Source organism: Primulina huaijiensis, chromosome 3, assembly GCF_012295235.1.
Source record: "Primulina huaijiensis isolate GDHJ02 chromosome 3, ASM1229523v2, whole genome shotgun sequence".
In the NCBI taxonomy this organism is placed as follows: Eukaryota; Viridiplantae; Streptophyta; class Magnoliopsida; order Lamiales; family Gesneriaceae; genus Primulina; species Primulina huaijiensis.
In genome coordinates, this window is record NC_133308.1 from 24,467,363 (window position 1) to 24,487,155 (window position 19,793).

Below are 19,793 nucleotides of genomic sequence, written 5' to 3' on the forward strand. Positions count from 1 at the left end.
CACAAACAAATGTATTACAAATTAGAAACTCTAAAAAAATGCATATAACAATGATATTTTACCATGTTTTTATTCAAGTAATTTATAAATATAAACCACAAAAAAATATTGGTTGCAAATAACTTTTATTTAAACACATAAATTCTAGTCTTATTTTTAAAGTAATCAATAGAAACGAAGATAAATTGTGACGACAAACCAAATAAACAATTCACAAACTAAATAATGAGGAATGAAAAAAAAATTAATAAGACACAATAGAAAATTCACAATTCAACAATGAGCTATTTCTAAACTCTAATTAATTTAATTTAGATAATGAAAAGCTAAATAAAAAAAATCTAAACCATTAGATAAAAATGAACATATTGTAATGCAAGTAAGCATAACAATAGACCAAATACTAATAATCACACATATTTAAAGCATACATAAGTAGATAAATGAACACAATTAAAGGAAACAATTAATAATAAGACAAATAAAAATTCACATAAGATAAATCTTAAAGGCCAAGTCCAATTTAATTGTTGAAATTTGTCTTTAAAAAAACAGCGGTTGCGTTAGATGGAAGCTTTACTTGTTTAGTTAAACCATTGACCAACCAAAAGCGAGTCTTTGGTTGTTTATGTCTTTGCAAAAACTTGTATGAGACGGTCTCACGAGTCGTATTTGTGAGACGGATCTCTTATTTGGGTCATCCATGAAAAAATATTACTTTTTATGCTAAGAATATTACTTTTTATTGTGAATATGGGTAGTGTTGACCCGTCTCACAGATTAAGATCCGTGAAACGGTCTCACATGAGACCGACTCTTATGCCTTCTAAATGAATAAAATTATTACATCCTTAGTTAAGAAATTTGCTACACATTTTTTTTGTATGTTTCTCCGAAACATTCTTGTGAGAAAGTTTTTATTTACTACCATTTTTTTTTGTATATTTTAAATTGATAACTAAATGATATTTATATTCATAACATATTTCATAGGCCAAATCAACAATTTGATCATCTTACTTGCACATTAAGAATGAGGGGTAAAGAAATTTTTAGTGCTTATTTAAATTTAAAAACGAATGCATAATTAAGTCAGTCCACACAAAGTTTTGATAAAAGTCGTTTCTTTCAAATAAAATTGTCAAAAAAAACGGTGAAGATTCATTAATCAAAATAAAGTGACAGACTGAGAGGGAGTAGACCAAGACTTTCTACTCCTGATGTATTTTATACTAGATGTTCACGTGAAGATTGAATTCAAAACAAACAATGTGAGTTTCATCAAGAATTTTTTTGTTTTGGATCCAGATGTTCACACAAACATCTTATATAAAAATATACGAAAAGTAATATATAATATAGAATAAATATACGAAGAGACGTGTATCGTAATATCATTTTTTCACGGCCAAGAAGCTTTAATTTTTCCCAAACCTTAATCATTATATAATTTCTCCCCTGAAAAAAGATGGAAGATATTTAAATAACATAAATTATAATCATCTGTGTAATCTTAACTTTTTATTATTCGAATACTTTATTTGACCATTAGAAAACTCAGACTGTAATTTCCTTGTGTATTTCAATCAAATAAATGCTGGTAGTTACAATGGAAGACGACTTTTTGAATTCGTCAGATAAGACAACTTTTTCTTACTACCGAAGATATTCTTCAGAGGCTACACGTATTTTATGGTGGGCCAAAGTTCGGACCAAGCTATGTATATATGTGTGTGTGTATATATATATTTATATATCTTTTGTTTTATGTATCATTTCACTCTGAAGCTGTAAAACCCATACGCCCAAGAATTCCATGGCTTCTTCCGGGGATAGTGTAAATTTCTTTCTTTTTTTTTTTTATTATGAATTATTAATTGGGTTTCTTTTTTATCTGTGTTGATGGGCATGATCGTGCATCAGAATTCTTGTTATGGTGATTTACTTGGGTTTGTTGTTTGCTTGTTCCGATTCTATTTTTGGCGGATGGATCGTATACAAGATGTTAAAATTTTCCTTTGTATGAGAATTTGAACATTTTCAGTTTTGGGTTCTCAATCTAATAATCGAAAGTATGTTCACCATGATTGGTTTATCTTCAAATGCATTTTGGTGATTTTGAAATTATTTTTCTGGTCAAACAGAATTTAAGAGTGGATTCTGTTCGTTGATGGCTAAGTGCTTGCTTTAAAATCGTCTGTATGAACGGGAAAATATTAAAATTGTATATGCGGTTTTCGTGAAGTTCCGAGTTGGGTCCGGCATTTGCACACAACTTTGGATGAATTTGAATGACAAAACCAAAAGGTTGCTTCCGTTTTGTTTACTTAAACTGTTGGATTGTGTGTGGATGGATGAATCTGATTTCGGAAGAGGAAATTTGATTTGAATAAGAAATTTAATCGTGGATTTCGAATGATATCCATCTTGACTTGAATTCTTCATTCAGTATGGACTGAATTTAAAATTTATCTCAAGTGTTTTGTTTAATGAATTTGAAATAATGGAATATGGTGAGTTCAGATTGCTCAATCCAGATACAATTTTGCGGATTCCTTTTATCATCTCTATATCTATGGAGTCAAGGAAAATAAGTTTATGCGATGGCCAAAAAGGAAAAAAATTAACATCCCTTATCTGGTAAGTATATTAGCCTCTCTATATTAACAACCCTTTTTAAAATTTTCGGTGCTCATATGTATTTTCCATGGAATTGTTTGTTATGAACACTAAAAGTTCTCTTCTAACCACACCAGAATTTATAATTCTCACTTAACGGCATGGAGTAAGTTAGTTTGAGGGGGCTAAATTGAAATAGCCCTTAATTTAGTGTGGCTATTGAGACATCAATGAATTTCATATACGTTTTCTGAAAATAATTTTTTTCGGGATTGTACACAGTTTTATGAACATTGTTGTGGTTAACTGTTGGTTTTGCCTACTGAGTAGTAAAACTGCTTCAGATACTTGTGAGTTTGCCTGTCAGTCATTGGTGAGAGTAGAAATTAAATAATTAATGCTCATTCATCATATGTTCACATTCATGTGATGTTATCTCTGCTTCAGAAAACATGTGCCATTTGCTTGGGGCGTATGGAATCGGGGAAAGGTCAGGCCATCTTTACGGCTGAGTGTACTCACTCCTTCCATTTTAGCTGCATTAGCAACTGTGTTACGTATGGCAATTATGTTTGTCCTGTTTGTCGAGCCAAATGGAATGATCTCCCTTTCACTGTTTCTAGCCCAAATCCAGCCAATCAAGTTCCTCAACCGCAGGTGCCGGTTCGCTCCCGCACTATATCTGAGCGAGAACCGATTCTATTTTCTGACGATGAGCCGCTGCCTTTGGTCAATGTTGATGCAGCGTCTTCTGCTTCACTGGCTGACCTGCAGAATGTCAATGTCAAGGCCATTCCAGAGCGGCCAGCCATAGCTTCTTCGGAATTTGTTCCTGAATTTGCTGTTCTTGTTGGAATAAGGGCACCGTCACTACCGGAAGATGCCCACCAGTTCCATCGTGCTCCTATTGATCTTGTAACTGTGCTAGATGTCAGTGGCAGCATGCATGGATCAAAATTGGCACTCCTGAAACGTGCTGTTGACTTTGTGATAGATAATTTAGGTCCTTCAGACCGGCTTTCCATAGTGTCATTTTCAACTCATGCTAGGAGAATTTTACCCTTGCGCAGAATGACAGAGCAGGGACGTGAAAATGCTAAACGGTCTGTGAATTCACTTTCTGCAAGTGGCTCCACCAATATTGTGGAAGCCTTGAAGAAGGGAGTTCAGGTTCTCGAAGAAAGGCGACACCAAAATCCAGTTTCTAGCATCATATTCTTGTCAGATGGAAGAGACACTTGTTACCACGGCACACGGGTCCAAACTCTCTCGAGTCCAAGACAGCCTCCACAATATCTGCATCTATTGCCTACTTCTATCTGTCCCGAAAACCGAGGAACAGAAGATCACGGTCAGCGACAAACATTTCCAGTTCATGCATTCGGTTTTGGTACAGATCACGATCCTCTCACAATGCATGCAATTTCTGATGCATCGGGCGGTACTTTTTCCTTCATCGAGTCATACGAAATGGTGCAAGATGCTTTTGCTAGCTGTATTGGTGGCCTACTTAGCGTGGTAATTCAGGAGCTGCGTCTAATGCTGAGGTCAGCATCACACGGGATCGAAATTAAATCAATATCTTCAGGAAGATATGCAAGTGAAATCACTAATGAAGGATCACAAGGTTTAATAAAAGTTGGGGATTTGTATGCCGACGAGGAAAAAGAATTTCTTATTAACTTAGCGGTCCCTGTATATCAGGGCATCGAAGATGACTCAAATACCACGTCCCTTTTGGATATTACATGTTCTTACAGAGCGGTCATGTCGAACGACATGATACAAATAGATGGTGACCTAGTCTCTATACAGAGACCGAAATCCCCATCCCCTCTTGAAACGACTATAAGTTTTGAAGTTGATAGGCAAAAAAACCGCCTCTCAGCAGCAGAAAGCATCAGAGAGGCTCAACAAATGGCAGAAACAGGCAATCTATTGGGCGCACGAGCTCTTCTATCAAATCGAAGGTCGACCCTTCTTGCTTCTGCATCTGGGCAGGCAGGTGATGGTCTTTGTTTGTGGCTTGAAGGCGAGATGAAAGAAATGGATGGAAGAATGGCAAGCATGCAGCTGTACGAACGCACTGGCCGAGCCTATGCGCTCTCGAATATAAGCTCACATGCATATCAAAGGGCCACAACTAGAGGTAGCAGCGTGCCGGGAGCAAGTTTCAGCTTTGGTGCAGGTGGTGCAGCCCATCATGGTAGTTTCAATGCTTATGCGACACCGAGTATGGCGACTATGGTGAGCAAATCTCATCAGCTTAATAAGACAGGGGACAGTTCTCAAAGTAATGAATGAGTATTGTAACTGTTTTCTATTTCCAATCCTTTTCTCTCCCTTGTTTGTTATCTTGTGTGCCTGGTATTGCAATTTACATCAGATGTATAAGTTCAGCACTGACCAAATTTTAATGTATAAATTGTATGAACGAACTGAATAAGTCGAATATTATGAAAATTTTAAACTCTAATTCATTGTCGTAGCTTTGAATTTAATTAATCATTTTTGTTAAAAAATAAGTGAGAAGTTTTTTGTGTCTTTATAGTTTGATATGCGACATTTTATTCGTAATTTTTTTTATATACTCTGTAGAAAATGCAAAATTTGTATTGCATTTATTTTAGAGAATAAAATTGAACATTTATACCAACGGTGTTAAAGAACATGTAATTGATCTTTAGTAGTAATTAATTTTTTAATCTGAGAAAATTAGAACATATAAAATAATTCAACAGTGAACAAATCTATTAGTAATATTTATGAAAATCAAACCAATGATTAAATAACAATACTTTCATAATAGCCACAGAAAATGCAAATTATGGATTGCAAATAGAATAATTAAACTGAAGAACCCAGTCAGAGTAACTCTCCTTGACAAAATTTTGGGAGGCACAGATTTATTAGATCAAGCCTTCTTATTTCCCTCCTTACCTTAACATGTTAGATCAATTTCACAGAACCAGAACCGGAACCGGAACCGGTAGCTTCGCTCTGTTGCTTAGACTTGGCAACCATATTAGCCATGGTTGGAGTCGCATATGCCGCGAAACTGGGGGGACAGCCAAAAGGGCGGGAGGCACAGCCGTAGACTGGAGAAGTCGGCGCGTAACCAGCGGGACTGCCACAAGGGAGGGAGGCGCCGCCGCCGTATCCAGGAGAAGTCACAAACTCTGCTGCTCCAGGAACAATATTCCCTCTCGATGCGGCCCTTTGATAAGCATGCGAATTGATCCCCGCTAGAGCATATGCTCGACCTTGTTGCATATACTCCTGCGACGTCGCCATTCGTTTTCGAGTTTCTTCCATCTCAGCGTCAAGCCACATACACAAAGGGTCACCTGCTTGTGCACAAGCAGTAGCAGCAAGAAGCTCAGATCTCCCCTTAACACGGCTTGTGCGCCTACCATATTACCCGTCTCCGCAATCTGTTGAGCCTCTGTGATGGTTAGTAAGGTTAACAGACGGTTTCTCTGCCGCTCAACCTCTAAGTTGAGTCCCATGTCTTGAGGGTACTCATATTTCGGTCTGCGTATCTCAACCAATTCGACTTCTATTTGTACCATCTCATTCGACACCATGTTTCTGTAAGAACACGTGATGTCCAAAAGGGACGTCTTTCCCTCAGTGTCGTCATCTCCATCAGCATTAGGAAGTGAAGGGACAGATAGATTGATGAGAAATTCTTTTTCCTCATCCGCGTAAAGGTCACCAATCTTGAGAGTACCTCGAGATCCTGGGTTGGATGTTTCACTCGCATAACTTCCTGAAGGGATCGATTTAATTTTTACTCCATGCGAAGCTGACCTCAAATTTAGACAGAGATCTTGAGTTACTACACTTAGGAGACCACCAATGCAGCTAGCGAAAGCATCTTGTAACATCACGTGAGACTGAATGAAGGAAAAAAAGTACCGCCAGAAGCATCAGCAATAGCGTGCATCACGACAGGGTCGTGATCTGTACCAAAACCGAATGTATGGACCGGAAAGGTTGCCTGCTGGGCTGAGTTTTCTGTTCCTCTGTTTCGGGGAAAGATAGAAAAGGGCAATAGACGGAGATACTCCCGTTCCCCTCTAGCATTGGCCAAGTGACTATTGTTATAAGTGTCCGCTCCATCTGATAAGAAAATTATGGTTGAAACCGGATTCTGTTGACTCCTTTCTTCAAGAACCTTTACTCCCATCTTCAGAGCGTCAACAATGTTTGTCCCTCCATCGGCATAAAGCCTATCGACTGCCTGTTTTGCGTTTTCGCGGCCCTCATCCGTCATCCTGCTTAGAGGCGAAATCCTTTTTGCAGTAAATGTGAAAGACACGATGGAAAGTCGATCAGAAGGGCCTAGATTATCAATGATAAAGTGAACAGCAGTCTTCATAAGTGACAGCTTCGATCCATACATGCTGCTGCTAACATCTAGCACCGCGACAAGGTCGATAGGCGCCCTCTGAATTCGCTGTGCATCGTCTGATAGAAACAGCGCCTTTAGGCCGTCTCTAACCATAAAATCTATTTTGATGCAAATTTTACACTAAAATAACGCGATTTCTACACCAAATACCACCTTCATCTCCAACCCATTTACNAATACGAATACAAATTCAAATATAATAAGAATACAATTTCAAACATTTGAATGAATATATTCATCTTACAAATGATCAACTAAAGCATTTCGTAGTGCTAAGTGAGCATCNCGCCAAATTGGCGCAGAGGCTACCTCTTGCGCCAAATTTGGCGCAAGAGGTGGAGGCTGCGCTATTGCCAAAATAGCGCAGCCTCCATTTGAGTAAATTTTTGCACCAAAATGGTTGTAAAGGTTGGAGATGACCTTAGTCCGACGAGTACTGAGAATTCAGATAAAGATTCCGAGGCGGCAACAGCTGGGCGTTCTGGAACGGCCTTGATGGTAAGTTTCTCCAAGCCCGAAGGACTCATCGTTTGTTCTTTGGGATGAATGTTTTGGGGGGGTGTACATATGGAGACGAGCCGCGATTGCTCGACGCCCAAGGAGGATTTGAAATTAGAAGATTTGACGAGATTTGATCAAACAAAATAAAATCCCTACAAATTTGAATTTGAACTATTGAAATAAATTATTATTTTTAACATTAATTACTCGTATACTTTTAATCTACTTTTCGATTTTTTTCCCCTAAAAAAATAACATTTTTCCATTAGATTATGGGAACTTTATTATATATTTTTTGAAAATTTTAAATTAAAAGTATTTTCATATTTTAAAATTTCCATAAATTATTTATCTCTTAAAATTTCCAATATTTTTAGCAAGAAAATCCTAATTTATGTGGTAGATATGTTCACTATAAATATTTACGAACTAGTAGAAATTAACATAGATATCATCAAAGAATATTTATGATTACAAAAACTCTTCAAATATTAGTTTTCATTATATATATGAATATGATAGATCCGTCTCACGGATAAATCCATGATATCGTGTCACAAGATATCCAATATGATATATACAAAGAAATTTATAATTTAAAAAACTAGCATTTTAATTTCTTGTGAAGAACTCAATGTTTTTGCTGGTCGATAATATTATTGGGGACGTGGGTTTTATGAATGAGTGAATGGATACACACAATGTTTAATTCTTGGTGCCCAAGACTCGGCCTTAGAATATTTGATGAGATTTTATTTATTTAAGAAAATAAAATCCTTACAAAATTTAGGAGATTTTTTTTTAAATTTCTATATTTTATTATGATCTATTGCATATTTTCTGAACAATTTAAATCTATTTTCCTCTTAATTCTGAGTCACTTAGCAACGGGTTTTCGACTTATATTCACTCTATTTAATATATTTGGTATTTACCTTTTCTCGTATGATATATTTTTGCATTTGACAAAGTTGTTGAAAGTCTAGATATGTAAACTAACGAAATCGAGACGAATATGTTAAAAATCTAAAACTCGAATTCGAATCGAAATAGATATCTTCGAGCTCGAGTCCAACCTTTACTCCCATCTCCAGAGCGTCAACAATGTCAAGCATAAAGCGAATCGACTGCCCGGCGGCCCTCATCCATCATCCTGCTTGGAGAAGAAATCTTTCGTGCAGTTTCCGACAAAAACACAATCTAAAGTCGATCAGAAGGGCCTAGATTATCGATGATAAAGTGAACAACACTCTTCAAAAGAGACAGCTACGATCCTTCCATACCGCCGCTAACATCTAGCACCGTGACAAGATCAATAGGCGCCCTCTGAAATCGCCGTTCGTCGTCTGATAGAGACGGGGGCTTTTAGTCCAACGAGAACAGTGAATGTACGTAGAGATTCCGAGGCGTTCTGGTGTGGTCCTAATGGTAACTTTCTCGGAGCCGATGGTCGAGTCCAGAATATATTCACTGTAACATTAAAGGATCCAAATATTTATGAATCAGTAGAAACTTGTGATCAAAAAACAATTCTATAAACATGTATGAATATTATATATGACTCTCNTATGCTGCACACCTACCGTGCACACTTATGTGAGCACCAATGAGGTATCACTCAACTATTGGATGCGCAATTATTTTTTGTGTGTGTGTGTGAAAGTGAAAAATGATTTGAAGTATATTTTGTTTTGGCGGATGTCAGAAACACCATAACTAAAACCCAACGGCCAGGAATCATTTTCTTGATTTTGGAAAAAGGGGGGGCAAATTCTCTGAATTGTGTGAGTTAGAGTTGTGAAAGACGAAAAAAAAAGGGTTTGCTGAAATTTGCATGGATTCTTCGCCTTCAGACTCCTCTTTGCGGATTGAGACTCCGGGATATACTGTGGGCGAGTCTTTAGGCCGCAGCCTGAGCACAGACGGGGACCGTGATAATTTCTTTCGAGCATACTCAAGTTAATTGTTCTTAATCGTGTGACCGATGGAGGAGTTGGAGAATAACTAGTTGCGGATTGCAAGGTATGTGTTGTATTTTGTTTAACAGTTTATCGAGTAAGACATTACGACCGTGAATTTGTGTTTTATCAGAATTAAGTGGTATAAAATGTCACAACATTTTAGACAACATACATCGGAATATATAACTTTGTAACACAAATTAAACTTAAGTAAATACGATGGAACAGAATAAATTTTGCACAAGTATTTTAAAATTTGCACAAGTATTTATACTTGTGCGGTGTCTTAGGGCAAAAATAATCACTAGAAAACCAACGAGTTTACATAAAAACTAATATTAGTGATTTTAATCAAAAACCAATTTCCTCAACACGTTGAGAAAATAAAATGCTTCCTAAAACAAAGAACCACATTAAAACAGTATATAATGAAGCAAAACACGATGCCAAAACCAGAGCAACAAAAACAAATATTCAGTCAACTCTTTCACAGTTGTTGTCTTCAGATGTCTCCAACAATCACGGCAACATGTGGATTCAACACTCTTCGATCATCAGCAACCTTGTAGATTGTTTTCTCTAAAGTTTATGACGTGCAAATGTGCAATAGTATGTATGTGTTTCTGCGTAAATCATCAACCCTTTTCATAAGATGAATCCTCTTATTTATAGCTCTAGGGTTTATCAACAAGAAAACCTATACAATATGGAAAGTAAGAGTTTTGTTAGAAACAAACTCTTTTTAAACAAAGATACTATATCACAAAAATTTTAGCATAATTATCATCTTAATTATCACATTATCTAGAAATACAAAACCATATTTAAATATTCAAAATCATATCAACAAGGAAAAATTAATCTTGAGAAATAAATTTAATACAGAAATTATATTTCCTTTCACGGATGATCAGAAAAATGGGGTTATGGAAGATGATCCCGAGAATCAAAAAGTCGAAGAAGAAGGTGATGGGGAAATGATAACAAGATCGACAAAAATGTAGAATATGGCGATGGTGGTACACAAGGAAAAAAGCGGAATATGATTTTATGAAGAATGAAGAAATCAAAGATGGTGCTGATACGAAGGGAAAAGATGTGGAATTATACTATGATTTGAATTTAGAAAAGGATGATAAAATAGACAAAGAAATCGAAGACGGTGACAATACGAGTTCAAAAGAAGATACAATCGATCAAAAAATAGAAAAAAGCGGCGAAGAAATAAAAGACCATGATGATATGGAGGAACATGTTGCAGAACATCATGACAATGATACCAACAATAAAATGGATCAAGATGGCATCGATATCCACGGAATGTCAGAACCAGTTCAATTTTCCGATGATGAACTGCTACCTATGGTCACTGCTGATCCTATGTCTCATGCTCCAACTGCTGACCTTGATATTGTCAGTATCGATACCTTTATGGAGTGGTTTTGTGTAGCTTCCGTTGAATCTGTTTCTGAATTTTCTGTTACTGGTACAATAAAGGCATCACCGACGGTGAGTCATGGTTTTATCGATCTTGTTGTTGTTCTAGATGTTAGTGGCAGGATGCATGGATCGAAATTGGCGCTCCTGAAAAGTGCTATTGTCTTTTTTATCGATAACTTGAGTCCTTCTTACCGACTTTCAATAGTATCATTTTCAACACATGCTCAAAAAATTTTACCCTTGTGTAAAATGACTGAGCATGGGCGAAAATAGTAAACGGTGTGTGAATTTACTTTCGGCAAGTGGCTCCACCAATATTGTGGAAGCTTTGGAGAGAAGGGAGTTCGGGTTCTTGAAGAAAGGCTTCATCGGGATCCAGTTTCTGGAATCATGCTCTTTTCAGATGGAATGGACACTTGTTACCATTGTGCAGTATATGTTCCGGGTCCAGGACAACGTCCACAATATCTGCATCTATTGCCTGCTTCCATCTATCCTAGAAACCTAGGAATGGAAGATCTTGGCCAAGAAAAAATATTTCCAGTTTACACATTTTGCTTGGGTGCAGATCGTTACCCACTGTCGATGCTTGCCATATCTCTTGCATCAGGCGGTGCTATTTATTTTATCGAGTCTCATGAAATGGTGGAAGCTATTTTTCTTGGTTGTACTGGTGCTTTACTTGGTGTGGTGGCTCAGGAGCTTGAGCTAATTGTGAGGTCTGTATCACATGGGGTCAAAATTAGATAAATATATTCAAAATATGCAAGTGAAATCTCTGATAACGGATCACTTGCGTTAACACATGTTGGGAATGTGAGTGTTGAGGAAGAAGAATCTGTTCTCATAAACTTAAGCGTCCCAGTATTTCGGAGTGTGGAAGGCAAGGAAAATGGTTCAAGGACTACACACCTTTTGGACATTGGGTTTTCTTATACAGAAGTCATGTCAAACGACATGGCACAAATTGATGCTGACAGAGTCATCATAAGGAGACCGGTATCTCCATCCCTTTTTGATAGGAGAGTATGTTTGGAATTTGATGAGGCAAGAAACCGCCTTTCAACGGTACAAGCCATGATACAGGCCCAACAAATGGCAAAAAGAGGTGATTTTGCTGGCGCATGTTTTCTTCTATCGAATAGAAGATCTACCCTTCTCTCTTCTGCATCTTGGCAAGTTGGACCTTCTTGGTTTTTAAGGATGCGGGAAACTGAGATGAAAAAATGGAAGAAATTTTAAGAAATGGGCGGTTATGTGAGCTCAATATCATCCCCATATATTGATTCACAAGTTGACATCTTTATTTTGTTCTCATTAAAAGAATAATTTTCTTACCACAAGAACATATGAAACTTCAGTTGGTTTTGTTTTGTATATGATGTGTCACTCGGTGAAACTTACAATAAAACTTTAGTGCTGTCAAGTCTCATCCCATTTGTGAGATTGTCCGCTTTGGTCCGAGACCTCACAGCTTTAAAAAGCGTCACAAGAGGTTGCTACAAGCTCATTTAAATGCCCATCATCTCTCCCGTGGTTTAGAGATGTGGGATTTCGCCTAAGGGCCTTCACCCCCCTTTTCGGGACTCAGCGTCCTCACTGAGGTTTGCCCCACCATCCCAAACCCACGCGAAGTCTCTCTGATACCAAATGTCACGGCCCAGTCCACTTGTGATATTGTCTGCTTTGGCTCGAGTTCTCATGGCTTTAAAACGCGTCATAACGTGCGACGTCCACACACTGGCTCTGATATCAAATATTACAGCCCAACCCACTGCTGATATTGTCCGCTTTTTTCCGAAGCCTCACGGCTTTAAAACTCGTCACAAGGTGTTGCTACACGCTCATTTAAATGCCCAGCATCTCTCCCGTGGTTTAGCGATGTGAGATTTTTTCTATGGGCCTTCACCCCCACTTTCAGGACTCAGCGTTCTCGCTGAGGTTTGCCTACCATCCCAAACCCACGTGGAGTCGCTCTAATACCAAATGTCACAGCCCAGTCCACTTGTGATATTGTTCGCTTTGGTCCGAGACCTCACGGCTTTAAAATACGTCATAAGGGGTTGTTACACACTCATTTAAATGCCCAGCATCTCTCCCGTGGTTTAGCGATGTGGGATTTTGCCTAAGTGCCTTCACCCCCCCTTTCGGGACTCAACGTCCTCACTGAGGTTTGCCCCACCATCCCAAACCTACGCGGAGTCGCTCCGATATCAAATGTCACGGCCCAGCCCACTTGTGAAATTGTTGGCTTTGGCCCGAGGACTCACGGCTTTAAAACGCGTCACAAGGGGTTGCTACATCCTCATTTAGATGCCCAACATCTCTCCCGTGGTTTAGCGATGTGGGATTTTGCCTAAGGGCCTTCACCCCCCCTTTCGAGATTCAGTGTCCTCGCTGAGGTTTGCCCCACCATCCCAGCGAAGATGTTGGGCATTTAAATGAGCGTGTAGCAACCCCTTGTGAAGCGTTTTAAAGCCGTGAGGCCTCGGGTCAAAGTGGACAATATCACAAGTGGGCTGAGCCGTGACATTTGGTATCAGAGCGACTCCACGTGAGTTTGGGATAGTGGGGCAAACCTCAGCGAGGACGCTGAGTCCTGAAGAGGGGGGGTGAAGGCTCTTAGGCGAAATCCCACATCACTAAACCACGGGAGAGATGCTGGGCATTTAAATGAGCGTGTAGCAAACCCTTGTGACACGTTTTAAAGCCGTGAGGCCTTGGACCAAAGCAGACAATATTACAAGTGGGCTGAGCCTTGACAAGTGCTTTGTGAAAGGAAAGTACTCCTATTTTCATATAATATTGTAAAACTTGAAAGATGATTGTGCAACAAAAAAATAAAAAATCTTGCTTGTACAATTAATTATTTTAAGTGGATTTATAATTCTCTAAATATTGTAAAAAATTATATCTTTTTTTTCTAATGACATCTGCTAAATGAAAACCTAATATCCATGTAGCTGGCCTTGATACCGACAATTTAACATCTGCAACGCCAAAACAAAAGAATATAAGATCGTGAGGGTTCTTCATCATGGTCATATTAACTTCGCCATATTCATTCTCTTCCAATAAATTCTCCGCGATTGTTTCATCGCAAGCTCTAGTTTTTTTTGTCAAAACAAGGGTCACATTCTTCAGCACACATCCAGAAAGCGACAACTTCACCTCCGGTGCAAGCCAGAAGCTTCTGCAGAAGCACTTACCACGACCACCCTCGGACGGCTTCTCTTTTTTAATACTAGCAAGGCTTTCTTCTCCCAAAACAATGCTCCCCTGCTTCATAAAGTCCACGGCCGAAATATATTTTAATTTCAGAAGAACAACTACAAGCTCTTCTAGATAGAGCAACCTCAAATTGAAAGCACACATGTAATACCCCTTTTTACACATCTTAAAAATTAAAGATTTAAAATGAGTTTATAATGAGCTTACAATGGACTTCTATAGCAACTTTGGTTAATCATTTTCGTAAAGCGAGGACGAATACAAAGTAGTTGCTGTAGGGGCCCATTGTGCAGTCACGTAGGGCGCTGGCCTGGGCTCGGGACGTGATAGAATGATATCAGAGCCGGTCATCAACAAGGAACATCGGGAAATAAGTGCTACGTGGGGCAAAGTTTTACGTGCATGTGAGCCACCTCTTGAAGGTTATGAAAACTTAATCTCTACCATATGATCAGGTCGAAACTAGCCATCTATTTAGAAGTTTAGTTTTATAAATAGGGGAGCTCACTTCATTTGTAACCATTCAAGTTTGAGAAGTGTTCAAGCAATACAAAGTTCTTTCTCAAATTGTTCTCTTGTGTTCTAGGCTTACTTAGTTTCTTTGTGGGAAGAAAATCAAAGTGCCACAACATTCAATTCTAGCACAAATATTAACGACGCACACGATCAATTAAATTTGCATATAAACTGTTATTATTTTTATAATCTTATTATGTGTAATGGAAGCATATCATTTTTTGTTCCATGGTTGGAAAAATACTCTATTATGGAGCGTTAGTGGAGTCTCTTTCTTATTTGCCTCTTGTTCTTCTATCTTTTTCTCCACATTCTTGAATTATTGTTTTTTTTTCTTGGATCTCCTTCTCTGTGTTGTCGCTCTTCTGTGTTGGTGGAGTCTTGCAAAAATTTGACAATGCATTAAATATTTTAGGGATGTAAAAAAGTCCTACACAAAAAGGCTCACACATTTAAAAAAAGACCACACATAAATTAAACTAAACAAAATAAACTAATTTGGGTTCAACCTAACCTATACCAATTTTTTTGGACCCCCTTGCTCGATTGGCCTGAGGCGAAGGCCTCTCGGGCCTCTCCTCAGGTCTGACCCTGCAAGGAACCACCTCTTAGCAGTAAAAGCCATGATAGAGGCCCAACAAACGACAAAAATGGGTGATTTTTCTAGCGCATGTTCTCTACTAACAAGTAAAAGATCGACCCTTCTTGTTTCAGCATCTTGGAAAGCAAGTCATTATTGGATTTTAAAGGGGCTGGAAACTCAGGTGAAAGAAATGGGGGAAATAATGACAAGTGAGCGGTTATGTGAACTTAATATCACTCAATATTATGGTCAACAAGTTGATACTGTTTTTTATATTAAAAGAAATTCATTGTTATGTGAACCAGAGTATTAGTAAACAATAAAAGTCGACACAACCATCTCACTTATATATGTTCTAGGTATATATTTGAAGCAATACTTATATATGTCAAAACCCTCAAATATCATTGATGTTGGGAAAATTAGGAATAGCAAACAAAGAAAATATTCTTCATGTTCGGAGGCATGCATTCCGATAACATGCTTCAATCCCCTTCTACAAACCCTACTTCTACAAGCCTTATTCGAGCATTGAACAATAACTTGGGTTGGTTTATGAATCAGAATCATCTCAATACGATAATCAATTGGATGAGATAATGAATTGTTGGTGTTTATTCGTCATCTTGAAACAATATTACATCGATGATCAAATATAGTGATAACAATACGATATAAATTCCTAATTATATATTTTTACAAAAAATTAATAAAATAAGAGATGAGTTTGAGATATCTAAGCTAATTAATCAGGTGTCAATCTAGCTTGGTCTTGATACAAACTATATTGTGTCATGCAATTAAACAATGCTTAAATGTATACAAACATTGCAAATCATAAGCAAATAATCAAACACATAAAAAGCAGGACTTGTCAAATGTTTGGAAATGAATAATTATGGTGTAATCATCAAACGCATTCGCAGCTTCTTATCAAACACTTAAAAGCATGGCTTGCGAAAAAAATATTCAAAACTGAAGCAAAAAATCAACATAGACACTTCATATTTTGAAAATAAAAAATCGAAGCAAAAACGAATATTACACTACAAAAAAGGTTTGCGATTGATTTCGTTAGCGACGGATTTTACCGACGTGACTAAGTCGGCTGTCTTTAACCATTAGCGACGGTTTTTAAATTTATTCCGTCGCTAAATTTAACGACGATTTAACAAAAACCGTTGCTAGAAGTAGAGAAAATCGTCGCTAAATTTAATATAATTTAATTTTTTTTAAATAATCAATATTTTTTTATATTTAAAATTGTATGTATCAATATTTTTTTTATTTGAAAATTTATTTATAATGTATTTGAATATTTATCAAACATAATAAATTAAATTAAAATTGTTTCGAAAAAGAACATTAAAAATATATTTATACAACTGAATCCGATTGATATTGTATATAAAATAAAATAAGTTTGACAGATATTTAAAATAAAAATGTGCAATATTAAAGTAAATAAAATATTCAATATATAGACATATATTTACACCATTCAAATTTAATAGATGTATTACTTAACTTTGATCATACTATATAAAAATTATTTTTAGACTGCTATTAAAATTTTTTGTAGAAAATTGTTACTAGGTAGTAAATACATACATTATTAAATACACTACAACAAATTCATCTATCTATATATACTAGGTAGATCTAACATACGATTNAATTAAAATTGTTTCGAAAAAGAACATTAAAAATATATTTATACAACTGAATCCGATTGATATTGTATATAAAATAAAATAAGTTTGACAGATATTTAAAATAAAAATGTGCAATATTAAAGTAAATAAAATATTCAATATATAGACATATATTTACACCATTCAAATTTAATAGATGTATTACTTAACTTTGATCATACTATATAAAAATTATTTTTAGACTGCTATTAAAATTTTTTGTAGAAAATTGTTACTAGGTAGTAAATACATACATTATTAAATACACTACAACAAATTCATCTATCTATATATACTAGGTAGATCTAACATACGATTAAATATTATATAAATTAAATAATCTAACATAAAGTGAGAATTTCACACGCATCTTAACAATAATATATATTTATATATGACATGAAAGAATTATAATGTTTGTACACATCTAACACAATTATAAAAATTTTATACTACATATATATACATCTAATACATATATCTATCTACATATTTCGAAAACATATGCATATATTAATGAACATATATATGAAAGAAAACATGTTTGAAGCGTGACTTAGAAAGTTGAAGCCGAAAACTATATCTACAAAAGTAGACAAAAAACTTGTTATATTAGTTAGAAATAAATAGATTTTGCCAAAAAAGGCAAAAAATCGTCATACCAGATATAAAAGACGAAACCGCTGAAAAATGAATGAAATGGAGGTATATATAGGTGATTAGCGACGGAATTATTGACAAAACCGTCGATATTCAATTTGATGCGACGGTTTTCATATTCCATCACTATTTTTGCGACAGAATTTTAAAATTGTGGCTAATATAACGACTGTTTGCATAATATCGTCGCTAATTTTGCGACGGTTACCGTCGCTAATTTGCACACGATTTATAAAAGCCGTGGTAATTTGTCCACGGTTTTGTTAAAACCGTGAACAAATTTAATTCAGCGACGATTTTTGAAAAAATCTAGCGACGAAATTATAAAAACCGTAGCTACATTAGCGACAATTTAAATAACCGTCGTAATTTGCCTACGGTTTTAAAAAAACCATGGCAAAGTTCAATTTATCGACGGGTAATTATGTAATCTTGAGCTATGGAGGGAGTTAAAACTATGATTCAGGTTCTTTTAGAATAAAACTTCAAATATTAATTTTAATTTAAAATTTAGTTGAACCTCATTGTATCTCACACAAAAATCTATTATACATATGATATTATTTTATGTTAAAATAAATAATATGCAACATGTAATATGCAACATGCAAAGATTTACTTGTATATATATATATACAATATATAATATTGTAAATGATATTTTGACTTTTTGGTAACACATATGCAAAGAAGTATGTGAACCCAAGAAAAAAATTAATAGGAAAAGATTTGATTACCTGCCAGTTTAAAAATATATGATTTTCTAGCTCATTTATTTTCCAAAAATAATTTACTATACAGTATGAATGAAAAATGTAAATTAAGAAAATAATGAGATTAATTAAGGTTAGGAAATTTAATTTTTTAAAAGATTATTTCATTTCATCAATTTGTATCGGATGAAGATGGTAAATTTCTCATGATTTTGTGTTCGAATTCGATAAAGAGAAATTACTGGAGAAATGTTAAGATAAACAAACAGAATTAGATAAACTAGAAATGTTCGAATTCGATAAAGAGAAATTATTGGAGAAATGTTAAGATAAACAAATAGAATTAGATAAACTAGAAAGAAAACAAATCGGTTAGGCGGTCACCTAATCATCTTGGCCCTTGGTGATGAGTGACCGTTCACCTACCGTTTTTAAGAATATTGAATATAAGAAGGTTATGACAAGTGTCAACTCCTCAATAGTTTTAGGGCACTACCCATGTGGGTAAGGTCGAACAAACCCATATTCACGTAGTTTAATACTCAATTCTTTACTTATTCAACCATTCCCCTTAATAAAAAAAACTCCAATAACCTTAACTTGATTAAGGATGGCAGTTCAGATGCTGAATTCCCGTCGATTTTAATTTTCAACTTAACAGTAAAACCAAATCGAGAAGGAAAAAATGAAAAATAAAGGACTAATATGAGACACTTAGAAAATTGAGGACTATATTGCCTATACTTAGAAAATAGAAAGGCGTCTTTCTTGTTTTCAAAATTATCTTTACGCATATATTTGAAAATGACGGAAGTATAAAATGAATTTTTTTTGTTAAGATTAGAGTTCTTGAGAAATGATCTCACATATTTATATTCGTGAGACGGACTGACCCACTCCATATATAAAATGAAAAATAATGTTTTTGACATAAAGATTAATATGTATCGAGCCGGGTAAGGTATCCGTCTCACAAATTGACATGTGAGACGGTTTCATTAGAGTTTTTATGTTTTGTTAATTAAATTCAAAGTAGTACCCTTTTTTTTACTTTCAAATGCTCTGTAGAAGCATGAAAAAGTCCGCAACAAAAAATTAGTTGGCAGTCGGGCATTTGAAATTAAAACCGATCCAAATTCTAAAATAAGGAGAAAAATGTAAGTATATTCCTGGGTATTGCAATTATCATATTAAGTATGAGTAGTTCTCTTGTGAGACGGTCTCACGAATCTTTATCTGTGAGACGAGTCAACCTTACCGATATTCACAATAAAAAATAATACTTTTAGCATAAAAAATAATTCTTTTTCATTGATTACCCAAATAAGATATCTGTCTCACAAAATACGACCCGTGAGACCATTTCACACAAGTTTTTGACTTCAAGTATACCAATCCGTATAACATAATGCTTAGTGGTCTCACCTTTGGGTTTAATTAGGAAAATATTCAACCTTT

General features: G+C 35.8%; 2 protein-coding genes and 1 pseudogene across 3 annotated transcripts; 2 read left to right on the forward strand and 1 right to left on the reverse strand.

The window, feature by feature from the left end:
- The first annotated feature begins 1,670 nt into the window (after nt 1–1,670).
- LOC140973965 (E3 ubiquitin-protein ligase WAV3-like) lies at nt 1,671–5,057 on the forward strand. 2 transcript variants are annotated; one of them, XM_073437134.1, is made up of 2 exons: nt 1,671–1,837; nt 3,067–5,057. In XM_073437134.1, the coding sequence occupies exons 1-2, from the start codon at nt 1,817–1,819 to the stop codon at nt 4,921–4,923; spliced, it is 1,878 nt and encodes a 625-aa protein (XP_073293235.1). In that variant the 5' UTR covers nt 1,671–1,816; the 3' UTR covers nt 4,924–5,057. The 2 variants fall into 2 exon arrangements, with proteins under 2 accessions (XP_073293235.1, XP_073293234.1); XM_073437133.1 differs by lacking the exon at nt 1,671–1,837 and adding an exon at nt 1,844–2,640.
- Nucleotides 4,936–7,129, reverse strand: LOC140972604 (E3 ubiquitin-protein ligase WAV3-like; annotated as a pseudogene).
- Nucleotides 7,130–10,548: 3,419 nt separating this feature from the next.
- LOC140972605 (E3 ubiquitin-protein ligase WAVH1-like) lies at nt 10,549–12,180 on the forward strand. The gene is made up of 3 exons (XM_073435000.1): nt 10,549–11,142; nt 11,242–11,657; nt 11,760–12,180. The coding sequence occupies exons 1-3, from the start codon at nt 10,549–10,551 to the stop codon at nt 12,178–12,180; spliced, it is 1,431 nt and encodes a 476-aa protein (XP_073291101.1).
- Nucleotides 12,181–19,793: the final 7,613 nt, after the last annotated feature.

What these genes read in the sequence shown, in the direction of transcription:
- LOC140973965 (XM_073437133.1), top strand. Translation starts at nt 2,599, where the DNA reads ATGCGATGGCCAAAAAGGAAAAAAATTAACATCCCTTATCTG. An exon ending in AAATTAACATCCCTTATCTG is followed by an intron (nt 2,641 to 3,066) that starts GTAAGTATATTA and finishes TCTCTGCTTCAG; the next exon opens with AAAACATGTGCCATTTGCTT.
- LOC140972605 (XM_073435000.1), top strand. Translation starts at nt 10,549, where the DNA reads ATGAAGAATGAAGAAATCAAAGATGGTGCTGATACGAAGGGAAAAGAT. An exon ending in CTTCTTACCGACTTTCAATA is followed by an intron (nt 11,143 to 11,241) that starts GTATCATTTTCA and finishes ACTTTCGGCAAG; the next exon opens with TGGCTCCACCAATATTGTGG. An exon ending in GAGCTTGAGCTAATTGTGAG is followed by an intron (nt 11,658 to 11,759) that starts GTCTGTATCACA and finishes TGGGAATGTGAG; the next exon opens with TGTTGAGGAAGAAGAATCTG.